We start from the raw sequence: 26503 nt of genomic DNA on the forward strand, positions 1-26503 counted from the left end.
TTCTAGAAATTGTTTCTGTGTAAATATATTTAAAATGCAAGGAAAAAAATACTACTGAGCATCTTTTCACTTCAAAATGTCATCTTTTTGGTTTTAGTGTTCCCAAGTACCCCAGAGAGACCTGGTATGCCTTGTCCAGGAGAAGACAGTGAGTACTAAAACATTCTCCAGCTTTAAGCTTGACTGTTTTCAGTCACATGTGTGTCTGTGTTGTGATTTCTTAGTGTAATATAAAATGGTCAACATGTTACCAGCAGAGAGAGGATGTAACTCAACATTGAAGTACTGTTTGTTTTTAATGAGGATGTTGCCAGCAGCTGATACATTGGGAGAAAAACAGCTCAGGATTTTAGGTGTATATTTCAATGTGGTCCTTGGCTTTTGTGGTTCTTCTGATATCTTAACTTGCAGGGGAAGGAAGTGAGGTACTGAAGAAGAGGGAGATGCAGCCTTTTTCAGGTTATTAATCTCTAAAAATTGCTGTGGAATGTGGATAAGCCTCCAGAGGGTAGCTGTGTGATTGATCACGATTGATGTGGTTTACCTGCATTTCAGTAACTTAAAGTGCACGGGGACTGAAGGATGAAATAGCTGTAGAGTCCCTTTTCATGTGGAGGGAAGTCATCAGGGCTTGGCTGTGTGTCTTTGCAAATATTAAGGGAAGGAAACTGAGTAACAGGGTGACACTTAGGAGATGTTGCTTGGCCAGCCACAGTAGTAGGAGTAAAAGCTAAGTGAGGAATTGAAAGAACTTTGCTCTTCTCTTCAGAGATAGAGGAGCAGATGAAATTAATTGCTGATAAAAGCAAGTAATGTGTACTAGGGGAAGACTTAATTGATCAGGCTGGCTGAAAATGTGTAGTGCTGTGGTCAATAGCTGTGCATAATAATTTTAATTAGAAAAATAATGCTAACATGCTAATAATTGCTCTACTGAGAACTTCTACTGAAATTTAGAAGATGGAGTGGGATGGAATAAATAACACAATACTACAGCTGAAATAGGATTATTTTTTTTACACTGAAACTACAACAGATGAAAGGTTAACTATAAGAAGCAGAGAAGTTGTCATGTTGTGAGTAGGGTATTACAGTTGTCTTAGAAATCCAAGTGGAATACTTTCTCTCTGCTGTCCTCACTCAGCCAGTTAGTTTGATTAATGTTTTCTGCACTAATTAGAGATGTTAGAAAAATTATTTTCCTTGAGGCATTCCATTTTTACTTTATTTTTTTCCAGAAGAAAGGAGGTACCTATGTAGTCTTCCCAGTTTATTTGTAGGGTGAGCCAAGCAAGCATTGTGTAGCTTGTGTGGCACCATCAAGTTCACTGCAGTTTAATCCTCTCATTAGGAGTGCAGGTATTTTAGTATGAAAGTTTCTCCTGTTAATTTGCTGGATGTTTCAGTTATCTTGAGCCGTGAGATGAGCTACAGAAGCACATAGATTAGTGTGGTTTAGATGACCTGATTATTCTGTCTGTAGGGTATTTCTCCCTCCATGGTTTTACAGGTCAAGTTGAAGCATAACTTTGTTTGAAAAGCCTGTTGAGTAAGACATGCTCAGTAAGTGACTTGTGGTTGAGTGTCTCCTCATTTAATGAATTAATTTGATGCATATTGCCTGCTTGCATCCATGGGGCCTGGCTGGAAACCTGGTGTTGTGGCCTACCTCTAACTAGTTGCAAATTGTTTTGCAACAGACCTGTTCAGTTGTGTTAGTGCTAATTTAGCTTGAACTGATGTACACGGTGCTATTGCTTGTCAGCTCAGGGCATCCAAACATCTGCATGGCTTGGGCTGTATAGCAATGCTGTTGGTATTGGTGGTACAGTTTATTTAAAGGACTGTTTATTTTGACAGGACTAAAACATTGTCCTTTGTGCAGGAAATATTTGGTGTGTAGCAAATTCTTTCCTGTGGCTTTATCACTGTTGTGATGGTCACAAGAAATCCTTTAAAAAATGAGCATATTACATATGCATTTCTCTAGAGCATCATGTTTACACTGTAAAGGAACTGAAGAGTTTGCCTCAAGTTATTTCCAGAGACAAACACTAATTGCTCTGTCCAGAATAGGATTCTGCTTAAATCAGCAGTCCCTGAGGTGTGGACTTCTAGTTTGTTACAGAGCTGCAGACTGTCTGAAATGGAATTTTTAAACAAAACTATTCAATTGCTAAATAATTTTGCAATGTATTGCTCTGATTTGTTCATATTAGGCCATGGAGTGACTAATTGCAGTAGCATGTGATCTTTTCAATTGCACACACTTTGCAGTGAATTTTTGTAGGCTTCTAGGGTTTTAATTCCCCTTGGTTCAGAGCAATGAAGGTTTGGAAGAAGAGTGCAGAAATACAGTGAATGTTTTGCATTTGTGTTGAAATGCAACAATATTGTTGCTGGCTGCTCTGGAGCTCTGTGAAATTGATAGGGTTTTGAGACTGTCCCAGCCAGCAAAGCTTGAAATAAATACTGCACTTCATTAATGGAATAAAACCTGTGACTAATTTCAATCCTGTTTACATGTCTTAAGAAAAGTTAATTTTGTGCTTGGAGAACCGATCTCCACTGGGGTGATGCTGTCTGCGAGATAGAATTCAGTGTTGTGTTCTCACTGCATTCCTTTTGCTCTGCAAATTTTGCACTTTTCCCTTTTCTTTCTTTCTTTTTAAATCAGACCCAGCTCCCACTATAAATGTGTAGCTGCTGTTGTAGAACAGTCCCTTTTACCTTCAGCCAGTGAAGCCATCCCCACGGGCTGGAATGGCAGTGCTGCTGTGAGGTGGCAGGATCCTGCATCTCTTCCCAGACACTGAATGTGACCTCTCCGAGGTGTTTCTCGCATCTGCTGGACTGGAGCCTGCAGGCTTTCTCACGTTTCCCTTTGAAGATGGCAGACTTTTGGGCCAGTCTTTTGCATTTAAAAATGTTTTTCCTGTAGCTGAGCTCTTCCTCTGGAATTGACACCAAACAGGGCATTTCTGAGAGGTTTAGGTGTGCATTTCCCTTCGTGCCCATAAGGGACAGCCTGCCTGATACCCCGGCACAGAGCATGGTGTCTGATTGGCAGATTAGAACTTAGTTATTGTAGCCTCAGCTTATTTGCAGTGACAGCTCTGGCTCTGATTTCTCACTCTGGGTGCTGCAGCACATTGTATAACAAAGCATGTGCAGCCGAACGATTTCTATCGATTTGTAGGACTTCCCCTCACGGAATTGCCGCTTTTATCAGAGAAATACTTGTTTGTGTGACATCAGCTCCTTGACATCCATGCCATGTTTTAGTTTGTGCCTCAGCTGCTAGCTACAGCCTCTCAAGGGAGCCAGTACCACCCGTGCCTGGATACATGAGGCAGAGATGTGAAAGGGAGAGACAGGGGTAACCAGTCTTCCATTAAATATTTGCTCTTAATGTTCGAGCTGATCCTGCCTATTGTCCTTGGTATCTAATGGTATTCAAACAGCTGCATCAGTGGAATAAAGGGAAAATGTTTCATTTCATGCCTGCTCCGTTGTAAAGCGTAAAGAATTCCATGCTGAAGAAGCTAAAGAATAAAACCCAGTGAGTAATGCATGCTTTTTCTGTAGATTGTGTGTCTGATCGTTGTGGTTGCTGTTAGGGAGCGAGGCCATTGATGCAGTGTGTGTGTACGTGTGGTGCAGGAGATAATAGAACTCAGCATTTTGGTTATGATACAGTTGCTTTGCCTGCCACCCTCCTTTGCAGCCATAGATTGCTACAAATGCAGAGATTCCTGCTGCCTCTTGAGCGTAGGGATGTGTCTGAGAGACCTCTCGGAAATGCTGAGAAAATTGCATTGAAAGGACTCTTGGGGGATGTATTTTAGGAGGAAAAGAACAGAAGAGTGAGTGATGCTGCTGCTGCTGCTCGTAGTGGAGGCTGATGAAAGAAATGTATCCAAAAAACCCTGACGGTATGTGTTCAGGGCCTGGTTATTGTAAGATTGCTGATACCCAGGCAGATGATTTAGAAGTATCCTTTTTTCTAAGGCCTTTCTGTTGAATTGTGTTTAGGGGGTTGTCTGGTGGGTTGGTTTGGTGTGTTTTGGGGCTTTTTGCGATTGTGAAATACTTGTTTTGAATTGAGCTTTACTTACTGATTTTGTCAGAATAAACTGTGCTAGTACACTTGTGCATTTTTACATCTGGACTGGTAGATAGCTGTACTTAAGGGCAAAATCCAGCTTGAATTTGGGGAGCTAGTGCTAACAAATCTTAGGATTGTTTTAGTGTTGCCTTCATTAAACAGAAAATGCAGACTAGGAAGCCTTTGATGTCACAAAATAGACTGAGTATGTTTTTAATACACAAGTACTTACAGCATTAGTGTGACAGTAGCATTAGTATGACAGCAGATGCTTTTATTATCTCAGATTTGTGACTGATTTTGCTGCCTTTTTTTTTTTTTTCTTTTACACTGTTGTGGATGTCTGTTCTGCTCTTTATCTGCTCAGTATTTTAACATAAGGTGTTTGGCCATTTTCCCCTAAGCCATGAAAATGTCATTGTGAGGTTGAGTAAAGGTATGTTACTAACCTAATTATTGTTGTGAGCTGGGTTTTTTTAGGTATAGGGAGTTAGATTTGCTTTGTGTTCTGCCTGATACTACAGAATAGCTCTGCAAGGCTTCTGGCTACAGTAGTGTGGCCTGTAAATATTTTTCTAGCTCGTAAGGCAGGTTTCTCCCTTCGTTTGTCACTGTATTGGCAGCAGTGATTAGGTTATTCAGAGCACGTGAACCAATTTCATCCCCCAATGAAGAAAGGAACTATTGCGACCATAGAGACTATTCTGAAGGCATAGATTGGATTGCATTGGATAATTAGGCAATTTTGAAACTGCTAGTAACCCTCTCCTGGTTTTCAGTAATTAAACTCAGAGGGGGAAATTGTACTGTTTTGAGTGGGAGATATCTTGTTGCTTACGAATTGAAAATAGCTGTGTCATAGTTTCTCAAGAATACCTGAAATCTCTTCCTCTGCCTTAACTGTTCCACATCTCTATCATACATGGCACAGTTGAAAGATGCATGTAGTGAATGAGTCAGTGCAAGCTACTGAAAACAGAATTGTGGTTAAAAGTCTGGTTTGCTTATTTCATGTTTTCTAAAGTGTTAACATTTTTCTTAGCTATGAAATGTGCTGAAGAACAGAGCTAGGCCTCCCTTTTGGATACTGGACATTTTAGCAGATGTTTGTATATCAGTTTATAAACTGACAACTGAAAATACAGCAGAATAAGGAAGGCTTGGGCTAGTTCTGAAGATGTCATCATGAACAACCTGTGTTCTTTGTTATTTATTCCACCTTCCCTTTAGCTGTAGCTCAGAATGTAATATACCTGTGCAGGGAAGAGGTCACCTGGTTTTAGGAAACTTCTCCTGCATGTCATGTCTAGCTCCATTGCCCTGGATTCTCTCTCATACCTCCAATCTATGTACTTCTCAGGAGCTGGTAAATCCACTTTTGTCATTTGGGGTCACTAAAGTTAGCAAGGAGGTGATGAAGCTTTTTCTGTTATTTGGAGGAATTAGTGGAGATCTGTAGCCTGTAAACCTGTGTTAGGCCTGTCCATTTCAGTAGCTTGAAAAGCTCTTTCATGTCTAACCTCTTAAATGATGCAGTCAAGATTAACTATGTATTATTATACTTGGGATTCTTACAATGAGATGCTCTATGAAAGTTATGGGGTTTAATGTTCAGCTGAGCCACAGAAATGGCAACAGAAGCCTGCAGGGATGATGAATGAGCTCTTCAACATTGACCTCTTGGATTTTTGAGTTGTGTGGGAATCCAGATTTTGTGATAGATTTCAGGTGCTGCTGTTCTGAAATGGAGAACACTTCAGGAGTGAAGCCTTGTGAGACAATGTAGCGACAGCTGTTGACTAGCCATGAAGACTTGCTGTCAATAGAAATCCAGGTGGTAAACAAATCTGAAGTAAAAAACCCTAAAAACAGCTAAATCCAGGTATGCAGAAAAGGGGGTTTTGGGAAGAGACATGTGAGGCTAATGATCACTGTCAGTGCAAGAGTTAAACGTTGAACAGATTGTGCAGTTCTGGCCTTAAACCACAGGGGGAAGGCAGCGACTAGGGTCGTGGGGAGAAAAGAAAATCTGAGATTCTCAGTTTGGCCAGAAACCCTCTCATTTCTCATTCTCAAGTCCTATTACTAATTTTTCTGCATCTGTAACTTCTTGTCCTTGAACCCTTAAATGGGGAAATATTTAAAAGGAAACCTGAAGCTATCTGGAGGCAAAACTTCAAGGTTTTAGTATGGTCCTCTTTACTTTTACAATACCATGCTCCCTCTAATAATAGCAGTGCACTTCACGGTTCTATGATTCTTTCAGTCATTTAGGTTATCATTTACTGTGCTCTTCAGTAAAGCAGGTAGAGATGCCTCGTGACTGGCACAGATTTAGATTGTCAACTGATAAAAACTATTCTTACTCATAGAGACTGCAAAGAGAGGAAAACCTTGGGCAGGCAGTGACAAAACTGATATTGTGCAGCCTGAAACAATAGGTCTGGGATTGGAATTGATCAATTAATTTCAAGGTGCAATCATTTCTAACAGCAGCACTGCAAGCTATCTCAGTGTGACTTTAAACTTGGTAGGAGGAATAGCTATCATAAAACATCTTTACACAGCAGATTTCATAGTATGCACAGGTAATGGAAAGCACAGAAGAAATCAAAAGGGTTTTAGGTGGGAAGCAGTGTGTAAACTTTGCAGATCTGGTATAATTATCTTCCTTTCCTCTATGGGGTGAGTGGAAAGCCTCCTTCCAAAAGCTGAAAGACAAATACCATCACTAATGTGAAACATTAAAATGTGCTGCTTTGGCATGTTAAACACTATAGCTTTCCTTTAACAGACCAGATGGAAGGGCAGGTACTTAAAACTACCATATGCAGGGCTTTTTTTCCTTGCAAGGATGAGAAGCTCTAGGATGGAAGGTCATTTGCTTGGGAAACAATTCTCTGCATCATGAAAGAATTAACTCAGATGGGTGATTTACTCAGTTTGCTGTTAGAATTAGTGCCTAGTCATTTGATCCAGAACATAATAGGTATGATGAATAACTCCTGAGATGAATCACATTTTATTTAGCTACTGTGACTAAGTAATGAGAAGTTTAGTGATACTTTATATTGCTGCAAGCTCTACTTGTGTTATACTTGGAACATGTATAAATACTGTACCCAGATAGTATAGAGGAAACTCAGGAGGAGTAAAAGCACAAATGTGAGAATGTCTCAGGTTAATTTTATTTACTGCCTAATAAAAACTGAGCGGTTCCTAGAACTCAGACTGTCACACAATAAGAACAGGCACTGTGTGCACTTGATTTCAGCTTGCTTTGCTCCTGATAGGAAGCAAAATAAGGTGTGTGTCAAAACTGTCTGAAAAGTGATAGATGTGGAGAGGGAGTCCTGCTGCAGGGTGATGGTGTCCTCTGTCACCGAGGTATCGCCTACTTTTCTGGGTGTAATATTAGCAGACAACTGATTAAATTGGAAATCATGCAGAGGAATATCCTCAGGAGTCTGATTTCTTAGGAAAGATAAAGTAGACCTTCATGAAGCAATAGCTAAGCTGGGTTCCTGTTGTTCTGATGTTCCTGGAATAATGTAAACATTGGGCAGGGAAGTGGAACTGGTTTAGAGCGGATGGTGAGCTGGAGTAACAGAACCTTGCTGTGAGGGAATGCAGCCTGGCTGGGAAAATGTCCTGACAGACTGTAGGAACCTAATATCGGTTTCAAGGGCATTGTGAAGGCCACCTTATGAAAGCTTCATGAATTTCAAATACATGTTAAATCCATTTTGACTTGCTGGTGGGGTTTTGGAGCAGTTTTGAATGTTTAGTGATGATGTAATCAAATAGATGCTGATGCCCATCACTGGAGGCAAATCAAGTTAATTCCATATACACTGGAAAAGACTTTAAGAGAGAACATCAATTTAATAGAAATAGCAACAGTCTGAGAACATAGGAACTTCATTGGGCTGCTCCTTGCTTTGTCTGCCTTCTTCAGTAATTCCAGACCATGTGAAAGACAGAGGCTGGCTGCTACCAGACTTTCACTGATCACAGAAAGCAGTGCTTCATGTATGTACAAAGATACAGAAGTGCTTCAGCCTGCACAGTGCAGATGCACTCTAGAGAAGTGTGCATGGCTTCAGTAATCTGGGCTTTGTTACATTAAATACAAATCAGAGGGGTTAAGTTGTTAAACTTGTAAACAGGAAAAATGAGCAATGTGTGGACAAAAATGTATCTCAATAAGGTGCCAGTTTATTAGTTCAGGTGAGCAGAATGCTGCTCAGGGATGTCTGTTGCACAAATGGAGTTTAGTGCTGAAGCACTTCCTTGCCTGCTGAAGTTACTTTGCCACAGATTGCTTCAATATTCAGAATTTCACAGTATCACCAAGGTTGGAAGAGACCTCAAAGACCATCGAGTCCAACCTGTTTTGGTTTGCTGAAGTACTAAGTTAGGTAAAGAAATCCTTTCAGTACTTGTTCAGTACTCTTTTAGCTTGGTAGGAAACCCCTTAATGCACACCTGCATTCATATTAATAGAACATTAAATTTAGTTTTCATTGTGCTGCATCTTTTAATGGAAGGGATTTTTATTTTGGGAGAAAATATGATGCAGCCATCAAAAGAACCCTTTTGGACCTTATTAACAATGCAATGCAAGCTTGGTTTTGTGGTGCATGTAACCACTGTGGTTTCATGAAGAGAGGAGCCAACTGCACGACATGAAAGAGGATGGCGTTTGAAATCGTGTGAAGGCCAAGTGAGAGAAGGGAAAATGTGAACTTTTGTTCCTTCCTAAACAAAAACCTTAAGCACCTTCAGAAGTGTGGATCCACCACCAGTTGTTTTCTGTCCCTTTTCATTATGTGTTCCTTTACATTAAAGCAACAAACACAGCATCATTTTATCCTGTGTTTGGGACAGCCCTGCAAAATGCATGTGTCAGCAAGGGACGCCAAGAAGGACCTGCAACAGGCTGTGATCACTGGCAGGCATAGAGAGCCCTCATAACTGGGACACCCATCAACTGAATTAAGTGAGTGTTTCTTGAGTGAGACTTTGTGTACTTTGCTAGGTTCTTTTCAAGTAAGTCTAAATTTCACCTAAGATCCTTAAGTTAGGATCTTATCAAGCAGCCATGACCCTTGCATAGAAAAATGTTTTAGTTGGGAGTTATTTCTTCAGCAAGCAGTAAGAAAAAGCCTTGTGAAGTAATGAATTGTCTTCAGAAGTGGGACTTGCCACCTAGCAGTGGCATGGAGCCATTTTAACAGAAGGATATGAATATGAGCAACCAAGAGATCATGCATGAGAAAACTGTGTATGGAGGAGAGGTTTTCCCTTTAGCAGCCCTGAAGTGGGAGTCGGTTGACCCCTTACAAGTAAACAGGGCCCAGGATATTCAAACAGAATGGGAGCTGTGTGGCAATAAATGCTGGATAAATATTAATGTTCAGTGAGATACAGTTTTATTTCCTTGCTGGCTCTCTGCTGATGCTGTATGCAGTGCACTCCCTGTGCCATTACTGCTATCTTAATTGTACCTGATTTTGACTTGATTTTATTTTTCACAGAGATCGATCTGGCTTTGCAGTTAATTTTAGTCTCTGCTGAAAAAGAAGGGAAGGATGGGGCTGTGGCTCCCCAACTGTTAATGAGTTTTAAATTAAATGGAATAAAAATAAAATGCAATCTTCTGACTATTTTAATGACTGCTGCAAGAGGTGAAAGCACTTAATAACCTATATGGTAAAGATGCTCTTTTCCTTTTCTGACCTCTGCAATTGTACATGGAATCTTACTCAATAAAAGGAAGGACCATTAGTATCCCATGCAATGTATGTCTGTCACATGCTTCAGAAAGCAGTTTTATTGTTTCAGTTTAGCTATTTGGGACATATTAAGGAACAGCTATGTGAAACAGCATGCTTCAAAACTCTTCAGAATTGACTTCCCCCCCCCCCATTATTTATTTATTTATTGTTTTCTGTGGTTTTATCTAATCCAGCCTATCTGAAATATCAATTTCCTACTTGTAATTCATCAGTTGGGTTTTGAAAGAATGCTCACTTGTCTGCTCAGCAAAACATAAAAAGAACAAAACAAAAACTGGGCATTCTCACAGTGTCCAGCTGGCAGGCAGTGTAATTGGCCTGTAAACAAGTTGCATTAATCTCTGAGAAGTGATTTGCAGCAATTGCAAATTATCTCTGTGCTTAGTATGGTAGAAGATTTCATTATCGTTTGATCACATAAAGGTCGCCTTTGGAATTGCATTTGTAAATCCCAGTGCAGAGGAAACAGTTTCTTTTGGTGGCCATCTTCCTGCTGTTGCTTGCTGTAAACCACATTTTCCAGGCAACTGATGAATTCTCTTACATGTTCAGGGAGGTACAAACATTTCTGGACTTGCAGAAGGACAAACAGTCTTCTGGGCTTGGTGCACGTTGGACCTGTCTTCTAAACTGTTTCTCTTCTCCAGCTCTGGGAAAATACATTGTCATTTGAAAAAAAAAAAGGTACTACCTTCTATTCCTCCCTGCTTTACCAAGCTGCATTCTCAGAGACAGGCTTCCTTTCTGCTAAGCTCTGAGGAGGTCGCTACTGACTCGAGCGAGTAGCATCTGTAGATGAGGTAATTTGCAATGAACACTGAACAATAGACAAACTCCTTTTTAGAGCCACAATTTTCTTGTGTATTTAATTTTCTCCTTAGGTTTTTTCCTGCAGCATTTTTTTAAAAGACAAAAAAAGAAGAAAGATCTATCCCTAACCCTAAACTGGTATCAAGCATATTTGCAGGGTTCATTGTGCATTGCTGTTAGTGATGTAGTTGCACAGCTTGACAACAGAGGGGAGAATTGCACAACAGCAACAGTCGGTTGTTTCACACTGCTTTTTACATAGGCACAGCTGGTTAATTTTGGTTTAGGCATTCAGTTTGAGGATTTTTATTTCCCTTGTAATCCTAACTTGAAAAACAGTCTCTTTTATCCTTCAGTTTTCCAGTCTTGGAAGTAGATAAAGTTGAGTACATTGATTGTGCTTAGAATATATATTTATGTTCCCTAATAAAAAATTAGTTCCCCTTGTTAGCAGCTTAAAGTATCTGTTGAGTTTTCCTCTGAACTTGTTCATGTACAAAATGAATATTCATAAATTCTTTTTGCTTGTCTTTAATATCCATCAGGGGATATTAAAGGCTTGTCTTTAATATCCATCAGAGGAAAGATTACTTTGTTTAATTAGGGGTATTATCTCTCCTTCAGCCTCCCAGCAGCTAACTCAAAGTCCAACAAGTGAACTGATGTGTACTGTGAAATAAATTAAAAAGTGGCCCTTTTCATTAATCACACTAATTAAGTACTCATGCTTCTGTGATGGCATTCTTTCCTAAATGGCTGGGATCAGTCATGCCTGTAAAAACCTGCTTTAGTTCTTGGTTATCAAGAATCACAGAATCCCTTCTTTGCTTTATTCTAAAGTGTTCTAGAAACATGCTCCATAACATTGGGTTGGGCTCAAAAGCATCCTTTTCCCATATGAGGAGTAGGGGTGAAATGCATGCGGAGAGTACAGCTTTGTTCACATTTCACACAGAAGACTGACAATGAACTGTTTCTTGTTTCAAGATCCATACTTGCTGCCATTTCAAGAATCTGTTTGTTGTTCAAGATGGTTTCTTTGATCTAGTATAGCTCTAGGGGTTTTTGAAGTTGATAATCCTTCGAAATACTAATAAACCCCCAAACTTCTTTTAACAATCTGCCATTGTCCTTAAGTGGATTTGTAGGGAGGATGTGTTCCTTGCCTGCATTGCTAGATACACTGAATAATGCACATGTTAGCCCAGTTCTGTAGGCTTTCCTGAGGATCTTCTCCAGATGTCTTTTGAGTATCTCTGCACTTCTCTGAGCAGCCTATCCTGGTGCTCGGTCATCCTCACTCTGAAGGGTTTCCTGATGTTTAGATGCAACCTTCTCTGTTTCAGTTTGTGCCTGTTGCCTCTTGTCCTGTCATTCAGCACCACTGAAAGCTGTCTGACTCTTGAGTTATCCCTTCCCTTCAGATATTTGTGTACATTGAGATGGCTTCTCTCCTTTTTCTGAACTAACCAGACCCCAGTCTCTCAGCCTTTCCTTCTATGAGAGGTGCTTCAACCCCTTAATTGTCTTGATGGCCCTTGTCTGGAGTCTCTCCAATAGCACCATGCCTTTCTTGAACTGGGGAGCCCAGACCTGGACACAGTGCTCCAGATGTGGCTTCACTAGTGCTCAGTAGAGGGGAAGGGTCACCTCCCTTGAGCTGCTGGCAATACTGCTCTTAACACAGCCCAGGACACCCTTAGCCTTCCTCTTTGAGATGGGGATTTGGAGTCGATTTGCCTTAGACTTTGCACTTAAGTCAGTGGCAGTCAGAGCAGTAAGTTGTCAGGATTCCTACTTTTGAAAGCTATATTAAGTTAGTTTTCTGTTAGACTGTTGCCTCAAGTACCTGATATAAAACCTTGTCTTCAATTTAATATTTATCATTAATTACCTAAGTGACTTGCTCCTTTATTTGCAGACTTCATCATCACAAGCTGCTCCTTAACTTATCATTCACTTAATATTCCTCATGTCAGTGATAAGCTAATATTCAGAACACAGATGTGTTAGGTTGCTTCCATATGGTGCTTTGTCTAATGAATCAATTAGCTGTTTTGAAGGAAAAAAAAATAGTAAGCTTGTGAAGTTGTTTTTTGTCTTGGTGAAAATGGTCCTGCAAATAGTGAAAAAGCTTTTCACCAATTACTGTGTTTGAGGCAAAAACTTTGCAATAGTTTTGCTGTTTAAGTTTTCTTATCACTTAGGAAAAATGGGGATTTTGTTTGTTTGTTTGCTTGCTTTAGAGTTTCTGTTCACCAGCCTCTGAGGAGCTTTTTGAGTCAAACACAAGTTTCACATCTCTCTTCTAGTATCTTTGCCACTTCATGGCTTGCAGTCTTCCAGCTGCCAACTGTGTTAACTTGGCTGGTACAAGTAGGATAAATTTGAAGACATGGTTAAAACTTTGTGTTGGGGAAATCTTACTCCTGATGTTATGGGAGATAGCTGTAAAATAGTGATACTGACAGAGGAGTTCTTCTAGTCTTGCACATATCCTTTTCCAGCAAGAGGATGTTACTAGGCCTATAGAAACACTGCAGAATACTTTTCCTGGAAATGTTGAAGGGGATGTGTCAGACTTGTCTCTCTCTAATCTAGACTTGTTAGCTTTAAATATTACAGTATGCTTCAAGGACTCCTAAATTTGAATCTCCCAATAGGTATAATCAGAGCTAATTATTCAGCAATGAAAACCTTGCTAAATTTAACCTTTGGAAAATTGTTTGGCTTCTTGATAGCACAAGTACGTTGTCAGCATTAACATCACTGCTGAATCTTCTGCTTGTCCCCCCCTGCTCTGTGTCACCATCACTGCTGGGTGCAGCTGTGGATGGGACTGGTGTGGCACAATGCATTTTTCAGTGCTTAGTGTTCAATACCAGATTCTGTGTTTAGCAGCCATACAGAAATGGCACTTATGTGAAAAGTGAGAATAAAGGTGATGTGAGTGGATGCTCACAGTGGCAGTAGATACTCACAGTGGCAGTACATGCTAGGTGCTGCTGTGTGTGCTCCCAGGAAAGTCTGGCTTGAGCAGCTTCAATGGTTTCTTCTTGTTACCTTTAGAAAACATTAGAAATAATTGCAGACCTGCACTTGAACTGTTTCCCTTACAGAAAAAGTATTTGCTAATGTTTAATGGCTAGATAAAAATAAGGCCAACTAATGGAGTCTCAGGATTTGCAACATCTTTACTATTGCACAGCTAGAGCATTACTGGCACCAACCAGCCTTGGTGTTTGCATAGGAAGGTGCCGTGGTGCGATTGGCGTCGTAACTTGACCACGGGAAGCTGTGTCTTTAACAGTTATCTGTCCCTCTCACCTGAGCCTGAACAGCAAGCAGCCAGGAAACTGTAACAAGATTACGATCATGTGAGGGAAAAGAGACAGGGATAGAGAAAAGGGAGAGGCAGTGGTGAAAGCACATCCTGCAGAAGCTGTCACTTACGGCTGCCTGGAAAAAAAACATCCAGCACCCGGCAGGGATTTCAGCTGTGCGTTGATCTTTAGAAGAGCAAGATTGTTTGCAGCCACAACTTGCTTAACCCAAGTGTGTCTGCTGGTGCTGGGCTGCCATGCTGCTTCCTTACACCTTTTTAATTTCTTTCTCAGAATCAATCTACCGCCGTGGAGCCAGAAGATGGAGGAAGCTGTACCGAGTGAATGGGCATTTGTTTCAAGCCAAACGTTTTAACAGAGTGAGTACTGTTGCAGGAAACGTTGGGGTTTGGGACTGTTCTGTGGTCATTGTTTTCTCAGCCTCTGCTTTTTCTGTATTTGAGTGTGGAAAAGAAAGGAGAAGCAAGATGCTTGCTCATGTGACTTCTCAGTCTGTGCAGTGTTATTTGGGTCATAACAATCAGAAAAAACTTGGAAATCCTTGCATCTGGGGTGGAGTTAGCAATATGTGATTGGTGGGAATGACTGACTTGTAAAGTCTCTAGGGAAAAAAATGGTTTAGGGACTATTTAAACTGGTGCACACTCAGTGCAGCTTCTCTCCTCTCTATATGTGTTTTTTTCATTGCTTGTAGCACAGCCTTTTACCTTCAGTACTCTTTGTAATTCTTAAGGATTAGAGCTCTTGATGTTAGCTTTAAATGTTTTGAATCTGATTAAGAAGAAAAAAGAATACTGGCTCATTGAGCTAAAATACAACTGCACTGAGAATCTGACTTAATCCACACAAGCAAGTGAATGTAGCTTTAAGGCTAAGACACCTCCTTCACTTATCCCATTATGCCTAAGAAGTGAATCCCAGCCCAAACCAGTACAGTCAGGAGAGCTAATATTAAATGTGGTTCAGCAGTAGCATTCTTTTAAACTGAAATGATACTTTCTTTTTTTCCCTTCTAATGCTCCTCACCCCAAAACTGGACTGGAGGAAGCAAAAGCCCCTCAGTATCAAAATAAGTCATCTGAGTGATAGCATGCATCTCTATCATATGGTATTCCACTCCATTTTGTACTTAGTTGTGAAAAAAGTTCACTTTTGTGCTCATTACAGAGTTGAACACTTCTTTGAAGCTTGGTGAATGTGTGCCTGCCTCATGAATAATCCATGCTACAGATAACGATGTTTTAATGAAATCAGGCAAATAGTGAATCTAGAGAGATTTTGAAGCCTCATTAGCATGCCCACTTGTCAGCAGCCCTAAACAAGAGGGGTTTTTTGCCTATAACTCTGTATAGAATGAAATGCTATGAAGCTAGAACACAAACCATAGCCAGCTGAAGGTAATGATGAAGTTGACACGAGCTGGGAATGGAGATTGACATGAATAAATTACTATTAGATGTCAGCTTTTAATGCTGAGTTTTTAAGACTGGAGCATCATTTTTATAAATGAATTCCATTTTCAAAATAACATATTCAAAACTTTTTCAGGTAATTCATGTGAGTTAACACATGCAGGTGGTGAAACTTTCATCTTGTTGAACAGCATAATGAGTTTTCTGCAACTGAGAAGAACCACCACAGAAAATGGTTTTGGTTTTAAATGATCCATTCTTTGGTCATTATTTCTTTCTAAATTTGTTTTTGATTTTGATTTTTTTTCTAATACTACTAGTCAGGATTTCTAGCAGCAGCAGGATTTTTTTTTGGGCAGGACACCATGTGTGATTCATTAGTCTGAGGATCTGAATAACCACACTCTAACTTGCAGTTAGGGAGGAACAGACTTTCACTGTTTTGTGGCTTTGGGACAGTTGCAGAGTTCTGTGGAAGCCTGGAAAGGGGAGTGAGTGCAGGACTGGCTGTGCAGCTCACAGTGACAGGCAATGTCTTATTCTCCAGTAATTCCTGTAACAGACTATTTGCAGATAGGCAATAAGGGGTAGGTTCTGGGCTCTGTGGAGAGGGCTAACCCAGACTAGGTGACTACTTGGCATGTAAGAATCTCACATTGCTGCTTGGCACTCTGGGTGAAGTGGATAAAATGACCACAGCACACAGACACTGGAAAAAAGTATTTAAAGCCTCGTCCTGTTAAAGTCAGCAGTAGAATGTCTGGCTCCTGTAGTTGTTCTCATTTTGGTTTCATGTCTTCAGATGCCATTTTGTTGACATGTATTAAAAAAGCCTGGTAGTTTTGATGTCAAATAGTGCAACCAGCAGAGGTTTTGCATCAGACTTGAGAGATAAGAGGTTTAGTTATGCAGAGTTTCTACTGATGTTCTGTTATACAGGTGTAGATACAGAACATTCTTCACAACTGAATTTGTCTTTGGTAACATTTGCTGCCACTGTTCTCCAAAGCAGTTTGGGTACTTGTAATGTTTAACTGTGTAGTACAAATTCCTGTCAGTTTTGGGTGACCTGTGTCAGAAGCTGACATTCAGAATATGCTCATTGTCTAAGAATGATTTGCTAGTGACAGGCTGTAACGTGTGCCATATGCTTCAGGTAGTTGCTTTCTTCACATTCATTAAAACAGGACTGCATTTAGCAGAGTTCTACCTGTGAAATGTTGCCTTCAGTTATTAGGGAGAGCCTGGGTACTCCCAAGCAATATTATGGAACATCTATTAGGAGGTAACTAGGATGGGTTCTTGCTGCTAGGTACCTGCTCACCTACAGAAAGGAACAGGTAATGGAATTGCTAATGCACTTTGTGGCTTTCAGAGAGCGTATTGTGGCCAGTGCAGTGAAAGGATATGGGGTCTCGGAAGGCAAGGCTACAAGTGTATCAACTGCAAGCTGTTGGTCCATAAACGTTGTCATATCCTTGTTCCACTGACCTGCAAGAGGCATATGGTAAGTTTGCATTCTGTGTGAAGCTAAGATGTTTCCCTGTCTCCTGTGTTGCTGTTTGTGGATGTGAATCCTAAGTAATTAAATGCTGTCTGAGGTCACAGATTTCTAACACTGGGTGGTATCTGGGTTTCAGTTCCTGAAATGCCTGTGGAGGTTGTGGACTGAGCAGCAGAGACAGTCAGAAAACTAAACTTGTGATGAGATTTAGGTGACTCCTCCAGTAGACATACTGTATTTTACATGTAGATAGGAGCTGCCATTGACAATCTTGGTGTTTGCTTCTCTTAGCCTATGGAGTCCTTTTAAGAGCCAAGGACTTGTGTGGTTTTTGCACTACTGCTTGCCAAAAGGCTTGTTGCTTTCGTGTCCTTGCCATCCCAGTTTCCTCTCCATTTCCCTCATATTTTCCAGTGGTAATGCTCATGTCTTTCCTAGGCTTTCAGCATTCATCTGTGTCCCTGAATTTGGGCCCTTTGCCATACTTCTCACAGACCATAACCAGTGTCTCACTGGTTGTTGTGTTGTGGGTTTTTTAACTTAAAACCTAAGCCAGTATTTGTCTCTATTGGAATTTCATGTGACTTGCCTTGGCATTACTAGATTCTTTGCCAATTCATTTATGCATGTTGCTATACCTACTGGAATAGTCTCATCAGGAGTTGTGAATGAGACCAGGGTCCAAACATACCCTCCAACTACTTGGTGCTGTGATCTCCACCAATTTATGCAGTGCCCCTGCATAATGAGGAACAATTCATGTTTTTTAAACAGGAAAGGAATACGCCAGTGCTCTAAATTGAGAGTGTAACATCATGCTCAAGTGTTTACTTTGTTCTGCTTCCATGTGAAACAGACTCCTGAGTCTTAAATAGAATTGGAGTTTGAACTTTGCAATAAAATACACTAATCTTACTTTTAAAAGAGAGCTGAACATCTGCTGTAGTGGCAGAGAATGGTTGACATGGCAGTAGGCTGGTTCTCTAGTGCATTGCAAAGTGTCACTATTCAGAACTACCTACAAAATCCAGTTTTCATTCTGGAAGGTACACATGGAACGTTCTCATGGTGTGGTTGCTGTATGGCAAGACTCACTTCAGAGGGCCTGCATAAACCAGTGGTTTTTACCTGTGTAACTTGTGTGTTTTGCAAGGATTCGGTCATGCCTTCCCAGGAACCTCAGTTAGATGATAAAAATGATGAAGTTGACCTCCCTTCAGAAGAAACTGATGGAAGTGAGTACTTCAATTTGCCCTCATGTCTTGCCCCATTTGGAGGCTCAGTTTTCACTCTACCTCTCTGGTTTCTGTCAAGTTTACTTTGGATTTCCTTTAGTCCCATGGGCTTAAATGCTCCTCAGGAGCTCAGTTACAGTAAGCATACGATCTGGTTTGGTTCCATCCTACTCTCTCAAACCATTCTAGAATGAGAAGTAAAGCACAGGGCAGTTTGCAGCAATAGATTTACTTCTTAAAACCCCTGCACTTGAGATCCAAACTCTGATGCTAATAAAAGTGCACCCTCAGACTTCAAGCATTTCTTTAATTTTGTCTCATTTGAAGAACTCTTTCTGGATTATTGCTGATGGTGTAACCTGTCTGATTTGAAGGGCCCATTTATCAAACCCATTCTCCAACATGACTCTGGCCTTTGTCAGACACTATTACAATCTCAAAGGTTCATTCATGAACTTCTTACTGTCTCAGGGTTGGTTGAGTCTGCAGTGCCCTTAAGATCTGCTGTGGGGATTGCAGGAATAAGGAGGAAAAATTCGATCAAGTGTCCCGTGGCACTTCAAGCAAAGTGCTGACCCTAAGCTACTAAATGATCTTTCTGTTTATGCAGTGTTAGATTGTCTCTAGTGAAGGCCTTAACCACCCCACTTGGTTGGTTTCTTTTCCAGTTTCCTACATTCCTTCAAACCGGAAGCACGACACCATTAAAGATGACTCTGAGGTACGTTTTAAAAGGGTTTTTGCAGGTCCCATTTGCACACTGTTAGTCACACAGCCTTTGTGAAATAGCTAATGATTTGGCCTGTGATTCTGTGAACAGTCTCTGATTTATTTATTCTGCTGTGGAAAAAAAAAAAAAGGGAGCCTGGCTTTTCATTCTGTGAGTTGCTAATTATTTTTTAAGCACTGTTGTTGAGCTTTTCTTCTGCATGCAGCTTTTGTTATCCCAATCAATGTGAGAGACTTTTTTGCTTTTTCTCCTCTCCATTTGTGTTGGAACAACAGTGATTTAGCAAAGGGTTTGACTTTATTGGTCCTTGCAACAAATGGTGGCTTTGACATTGTCTTGCCTACTCTCTAATGGATGTGCATCCTTTATCGCCCTCAGGCTTGCCTCTATAGGCTACCATTATGGTTCAGTCTGATAATACATTAACTACCCAGCTCTCTGAGCTGTTTCACATAAATAATACCTAATAATTTATAGAGAGCTGCTGTGGAAATGAAAGTAGAATAGCATACACTTCAAGTCTTTGAGCTCCTTTGTAGATGACACAGTCTCTGCATACCAAGAATGCTATTCCCTTAAAGCAGTTTGAAAAATTCCACTACACTTCAATTCTAAAGGGCTTCAAGATAGTTCTTTTTAAAATGCTTCTGGCATATTTAAAATAAATAGGATGCACTCTGCAGAGCAGTAGCAGGTGGTTTGATAGCCCACTTATAATAAGCCTGCACCTTTTCTCTCTCTACTTCCACTACAATGCTTGTCACTGCCATTATTTCATACTTGAGTAGTTCTTGCTCTTGGGTGAGTGGCTGCCATATTTTCAGTCACATCTTTACAGTTTATATCAAATTCAGAGAGGGAAGGGTGTAAATTTAAGCTGTGTCAGAGAATGTTAATTACTATCTAGAAATGCTGCCTTCTGCTCAGGTAAATACTGTCTGTGTTTCAGTTTTGATGGGTGCTGTTTGCTCAGCTGTCCTGAAGCACGCTGCTCTGATTTTTCCCACCTTGCTTTTGAGCTTTGCTAAAATAATTGAAGGTGTTCTACAAGAGAGGAAGTGTCATTGGAGGAGCTTTGTTGACTAGATTCTTTAAGCTCTTCTAATAGCAGTCAATCCTAGATCAAGATTCTTTATATAAATGCTTTCCATAGTTCAGCAGAATGCTGAGCTGTCTGTGAGTACAGTAGTATGAGGTCAGATAAAAATAGGCCACACAAGTATGTCAAAGCATTGTAGGTACTGGTAAACCAGGAAATGTCAAGTTATGTGCTGCATTGGGCTAGTTCAGCTGCTTGATCTTCACTTGATTACATCTGATTCCAGCAAACAATCAAGATAAAATGTGTGGGGGTTTTTAAATAATGAATTTTTGAATAGCATTCTTCTCAGTGGAATATCTCATGCAAATTCTCAGGTTTGAGAAGCTGGCATCTGCTTCAGTGTGTTCCCAGACACCTATCAGAGGTCTTGGTTTTCATTAAAGCTGTAGTGAGCTTAGTGCAGAGGAAAAGCCAGGACAGGTATAGTCATTAGCAAATAATTTCCTTATCAGTCTTCTTTTTGAGGTTGCCTTTATTAACATGTCCTACAGTATCTGTCAGAATATCAAAGCTGTTCCTACTGCAGAGGATAATTCTGCATGACCTGCAGGTCAAACATTTGACTGAACCCTCATTTCTCAAGACACTCAGGTCTGTGTGCCGGTGGCGCGCACACTCGGCAAGTTCTGTCCGGTGGCTAAAGACCTCTTTGCTTTAGTGGTAACCTGCTATGAAAATCTGCTTCTTTCTGTACAGGATATCAAACCAGTCATTGATGGAATGGATGGAATTAAGATTTCTCAGGGGCTTGGACTACAGGACTTTGATTTGATCAGAGTTATTGGACGTGGAAGTTATGCCAAAGTTCTTTTAGTTCGGTTAAAAAAGAATGACCAAATCTATGCTATGAAAGTGGTGAAGAAAGAATTGGTCCATGATGATGAGGTAAAAGGCTGTGTTCACAATATTCTCTTTGTCTGAACCTTTTGAAACCTGGAGGTTCACACTGTGTTTACTGACATGAGTTGCTTCAGCCTTAGGATCATTTCTCCAAGATTCTGGAATTTATTTCTAGGAGGCAGTAGAAGTAGTGCATCAAATACTGCAGATTGGTTTTTCATGGCTTAAATTTTGTGCAGACCTTTTTAAATGGCTTAGAAACATCTGAAGATACATAACTGAATTAAAATGTTCTATAACTTCCTCCAGATTTTAGGGGGTTAGTCATTCTGAAGAGCAAATGTACCAACCACAGCACATGTAAGGGAGCGTAGATGTTCATAATTTCTTTTCTGGTAATACCCCCAGTGGTTGTCTAGCAGGAGTTGTGATTACTCAATTACTCTCTTTCAGGATATTGATTGGGTACAGACAGAGAAACACGTGTTTGAACAAGCATCCAGTAACCCGTTCCTAGTTGGTTTACATTCGTGCTTTCAAACAACAAGTCGGTAAGAAAGATCTGACCCTCTTTTGTTTTGAAAACCTTGATGGTTGTGCTAATTGCTGCTCACAAAGCAAACATCACCGCTGCCAGCACACGGGCAGCAGCTCTTGGGAAGAGGCGTTAGTGGCAGGAACTTGCTACTGCAGCAAAGCCAATTTTAGAGGGGTAGCTTAGCCACTGTGGTGTGGAGAAGAAGGCTGAGCTGTCTGATTCCAGATCTGAATGAGCAAGAGGAGGAACAGAACTGTATCTGGGCACAGGCTGTGTGACTTCAGGAACAGGAGGGATGGTAGTGGGGTAACACAGAGCTTTGTGAGAGAGTTTATAATGTCAGATTCTACTGAGGAGGAACAAGCTGCAGTTCAGTTCTTCAGCAGGCTTTGAGTGTGTGAAAGGGGGTTGTGTGCTTTGCTGGGGACTGTTTTCACAGGCATCTCTTTACAGTTCACTTTGGTAATGCCTGGTGCCATATGTTTCATAACCAGAAGCGAAGTCACTCACGCTGGCTTATTTGAATAGCCTGCAGTGTAGAGTGCAAACAGTTTTAAGAGAGTTTTAGTGGAGTTAGTCATTTATCCTTAAGAATAATCACTTGCTGATGACAATAGGTATTACCAATTCTTAACACACTTAGCCACAGACTGTGCCATGTCTTCAGCCCCCTCACTTTCAACCCCTTAGTGGTTATAGTCACAGCAAATAACATTTTCCTGGCAGGGCAAACACAGCTAAGATAAAGGAAGTAAAGAAGCTGTGTAAGGACTGTTCTGAGATACATGGACTAGGGAATATTTTGAAGCAAGGAGAAAGAATGATCTCTGGAGGAGACTGACTGAGGACTGCACCAAAAGAAATTTGTCTTGTGGCCAGGGGGAAAAAAGTTTAGGAAGATGTAAAATATTTAGAGCTTCAACAAACTGTAGTGAAAGGTCATTTAAGTTAAACCAACATTCACAAACCTTCTCACCAAAAGCTTAGTAATATTTAACATCTAATATTAAAATTCAATTGGTTGGGCAGGGTGAAGTGTTGGGAATGAGGCTGCTTATTAATATTGAAACACGCAGAAAAGCTGAGGTCAGCAGCAGAAAGATCCTCTGCATGCCACTTTTTGGTAGTAATGCTGACATAGTTGAGGAGCAGAAATAGAAAACAAACTGCTGAACATAGCCAAAACTTTCTGCATTCTGCTTGTCTCTGGGAGTTCTGTTTCTGCAGCCTGGCTTCTCCTTACAGTGAAACCAGAGGTTTTGTTTATAACTTCAGCCATTTCTGTGGCGGGGTGAGGAATGCACAATTTACTTACAGCTGCAGTGTTCTAAAAATCACAGTTCTGCCCTCCTTACAGCACAGGGAAATGCTAAACTGATTCCAGGTGTAAATTCATCACCATCACATTGTGTTACCTGGCCCAAAAAAACCCAAGTTGTAAGAGGAGAATGGTTTGTGTGTGAGTGCTTGAACATGACTTGACACAAGGAGCTTCAAATGGCAGGTTATGAATAAGAGGATAGGAAAATTGTCACCAAGGCAGTGCCTCCCATTAGGCAAATGCTCTTGGCTTCTGTGTTCTGCAGGTTTCCTACCAAATAGTAGCCTGTTGCATGCAGCTGCTTCTCTTCACACTTAGCCTGGCAATTAAATACAGGATGTGATCCTACATAGCATGGATTCAATAAGTTTTCTCTTTTTTCTCTTAAGCAGTTTCTGTGCCTGTAATAAATTTAGAAGCCTCATTCAAGATAGGAAAAGGTTATTGTGGGTTGTGGGTTTTTGTGTGTAGAGTTTCCTTGGAGTCTAGTAATTGTACTCTGTACTTTCAGATTGTTTCTTGTCATAGAGTATGTCAATGGGGGAGACCTCATGTTTCATATGCAACGGCAAAGGAAACTTCCAGAAGAACATGCAAGGTATTTCACTAACACCTAGAGTGGATTTCTTGTCTTGTGAAGCTGTAATGCTGTATGAAATGCTTTCAGACTTCATTCCTTGGAAGAATATGACCAGCAAAGAGAATGAAAGGTTGATTCGAAGTGCAGGCTGTGCTGCCCTGGGAAGAAATGCTGCCAATACCTGAAGGGATCCCACAGGAAGGCTGCAGAGGGTGTCCAGAGACAGGCCAAGGGGGAATGGTTTGAAGCTGAGGGAGAGCAGGGTTAGACTGGATCTGGGAAAGAAGTCATTCAGTATGAGAGTGGTGAGATGCTGGAATAGGTTGCCCAGGGAGGTTGTGGATGTCTCCTCCCTTGGGGTGTTCGAGGCCAGGTTTTATGGGGCCTTGGGCAGCCTGCTCTGGTGGAACGTGTCTCTGCCCATGGCAGGGCAGTTTGACTAGATGATCTCTGAGGTCCCTTCCAGCCTAAGCCATTCTATGTTAGTATTTTGAAGGATATATATTGTTTTAAAAGAGAGCAAGCTTTTGATGAGTAGTAACAGTTATTCCTATTTATTGTTGTGTATTGCTTCGTTTTCAGGTAATGCTTCTTTGATCTGTTGATGGAAAGTGTCATTTTGCTACTTATTCTGGTCTTAGCTTGAATTAATAAAGTCTTGGTAGGAGAAGATGAAAACTCTGGTTTGCATGGCTTTGCACTACAGAGTTTCACTGGAGCCTTTAATAAGCTGAAAGTAAAGAGCTCCTGTGTCGTACTTGGGATTTGCAGAGAAAATTGTGAGGATAGAGAATGAATATTTTCATAGTAGAAACCAATTATTTCCTCTATTTAAGGAATGGCTTTATAATGTGAGGAATCAGTGTCCTTATGAAGAAATGTCTGTTGACAGAATAAGAGCTGACTGTGAAGTGACATTTTAAGAAGAGAGGTTTTTAGTTGCCCCACCTTCTTTGCAGCCTTAGTGCTAACATGAATTCTCTCCTTTCTAATTTCAGGTTTTATGCTGCTGAAATTTGTATTGCTCTCAACTTCCTTCATGAAAGAGGCATCATCTACAGAGATTTAAAACTAGACAATGTTCTCTTAGATGCAGAGGGTCACATCAAGTTAACAGATTATGGCATGTGTAAGGTAGGATTTCTTTCTCCTTTTTTTTATCAGTTACTCAGCAGCACATCTCTCTGGCTGTGATGCCAAACACTGCATCCAGTCGTGTTAAGAGAAAGCAGACAATTCATCCTTAGCATTGGTGTTACTGAGCCCAGGATTTGGGAGTGGAATAGGAACTTCCTTGTGGAAAATGCCTGTTGAAGACTAGAACCATGCTTGTAATGTTTTCCTCTGTGCATTTCAAGTGCTGTGGGGCATTCTGGGGACAGTGGAACTGGGATTGTGTTCATTTTAAAAGTGCAAGGAGTGAGTAAATAAATAACCTACATAAATGCTAGTATTCAGAACATGTTAAAGGCATGCTTTGGTGACATAATGAGGACAGCCTGTCTCATTCCCTCCTTAGAACAGAAATTGCACCAGTTTCTAAGAATGCTGGAATGTTTCCCCACCATCAAATTCACTCCTAAAAAGAGGAGGTTTTCCCCCAGTGTGCTTCAAAAGGACTTCCAAATTGGGTTTGATCTGAAGTTTTTAAAATGCATTTGTAAATAGTGAGGGAAATGTTACAAATGTTTTGTCTTGGCTTTCATTAAGGAATTTGCTGTGAAGTCCTAAGCCAGCTTTGAGCACTGAGTATTTATTTCACCTTTTTTTGGAAGGAAGGTCTTTAGACCCCCTAAGTGGCTTGGCTTTATAAGTCTAATTAAAGGAATTGCCCAGAAAAGGAGGTCAGCTTTTAATTTATGAACTGATTTATGCCTGTAGGAAGGTTTGGGCCCTGGTGACACTACAAGCACTTTCTGTGGGACGCCAAATTATATTGCACCAGAGATCCTCAGGGGGGAAGAATATGGTAAGCTGTGACTAAACAATTTGTAGTTGTAATCAATCACAAAGCAGTGTTCTTATTGGGGAGCTGATCAGATGATCAGTGGATTGGATCTGTCATTTAGCTACAAGATGCTAAAATGTTCAACTTTCAAGAAAATAAATCTGAGAATTTTTCAGCTTAAATGCCTTGAGTTCTCCCTGAGACATTGCTGTCAGGCAGGCTCCTGCAAACTCTGCTGCAGGTTGTGTGTAAGCCCAATGCAGAGCACCCTGACAGTGTCAGTTGTGATGGCTGTGGCTCCAGAGAATTTCAGACTCCAATCAGGAGAGCTAACAGCTCAGTTCAAGGAGTCCTGGCTGAAAATCTGCTCTGCCAATATTTACAGGGTTCAGTGTGGACTGGTGGGCTCTCGGGGTGCTGATGTTTGAGATGATGGCAGGAAGGTCTCCATTTGATATTATTACTGACAATCCAGACATGAACACTGAAGATTACCTCTTCCAAGGTACAGTCATTTGGATGTTTACTTCTTTTTTTGTCATTCTTGGGGGAGAAATAATGAAAATAAGGAGTTCTGGTGGGACAGTTGGCTTTTTGTTTTCCAAGGGGCCCAAATATTTCCAGTTCTTCATCCCAAGAATTTATTTGTTGGACTCAGATCAAATGGTTTGGAGTTAGGAAGTCTTAAGATAATAAAATATTTCTTTAAGATGTCCACAGTTCAGAAATGCCAGACAAAGTGTGTGGAGGAGATCTGTGTTAGGAGGTCTACAGGCTGAATTTAAAGACTGAGTGCTACATGAGAGGACAGGAGGATCTTTTTTGACAGAAATAGATCAGCCTCTAGTTTTGCTCCATGTAACTTCTCATTTTGTTGGGTTTTCACTTCTGATGGAATTAATGTAATTGCCTTATTATTACTGTACTCTCCTTATCATCCCATTTGCCAGTGGTAACATACTTGCATCATACAGTGTCTGTATTGAGATCATGGCCAGTGTCATGAAACAAGAACCAATATTGCTGATTTTAAACCTGTTTCTAAACCTCTGACAGTTATTCTGGAGAAGCCAATCCGGATCCCAAGGTTTCTTTCTGTCAAGGCTTCCCATGTGTTGAAAGGATTTTTAAACAAGGTAAGTAACATTTCCTTATTTTTAGCATCTAAGATCTGGAAGTCAGAGCTTCCTGTTGAAAGCAATACAGTTAAGAAGTTAATCTGCTTACTGT

The 26503-nt window shown here is 40.6% G+C and overlaps 1 protein-coding gene across 2 annotated transcripts in view; it reads left to right on the plus strand.

The window, feature by feature from the left end:
- PRKCZ (protein kinase C zeta) overlaps positions 1-26503 on the plus strand; it is a 42846-nt gene that overhangs the window by 8330 nt on the left and 8013 nt on the right. The window contains exons 5-16 of one of the 2 annotated variants that reach the window (XM_054175735.1): positions 98-148; positions 14337-14422; positions 16851-16982; positions 18133-18214; positions 18883-18935; positions 20743-20931; positions 21340-21437; positions 23257-23343; positions 24324-24459; positions 25207-25294; positions 25659-25778; positions 26330-26409. In XM_054175735.1, coding sequence (XP_054031710.1) covers positions 98-148; positions 14337-14422; positions 16851-16982; positions 18133-18214; positions 18883-18935; positions 20743-20931; positions 21340-21437; positions 23257-23343; positions 24324-24459; positions 25207-25294; positions 25659-25778; positions 26330-26409 — 1202 coding nt within the window. Of the gene's footprint in view, positions 1-97; positions 149-3765; positions 3936-14336; positions 14423-16850; positions 16983-18132; positions 18215-18882; positions 18936-20742; positions 20932-21339; positions 21438-23256; positions 23344-24323; positions 24460-25206; positions 25295-25658; positions 25779-26329; positions 26410-26503 lie in introns of those variants that run through there. The other variant, XM_054175736.1, reaches the window with a different exon arrangement.

Source organism: Dryobates pubescens, chromosome 33 (genome assembly GCF_014839835.1).
Source record: "Dryobates pubescens isolate bDryPub1 chromosome 33, bDryPub1.pri, whole genome shotgun sequence".
NCBI classification, from domain to species: domain Eukaryota; kingdom Metazoa; phylum Chordata; class Aves; order Piciformes; family Picidae; genus Dryobates; species Dryobates pubescens.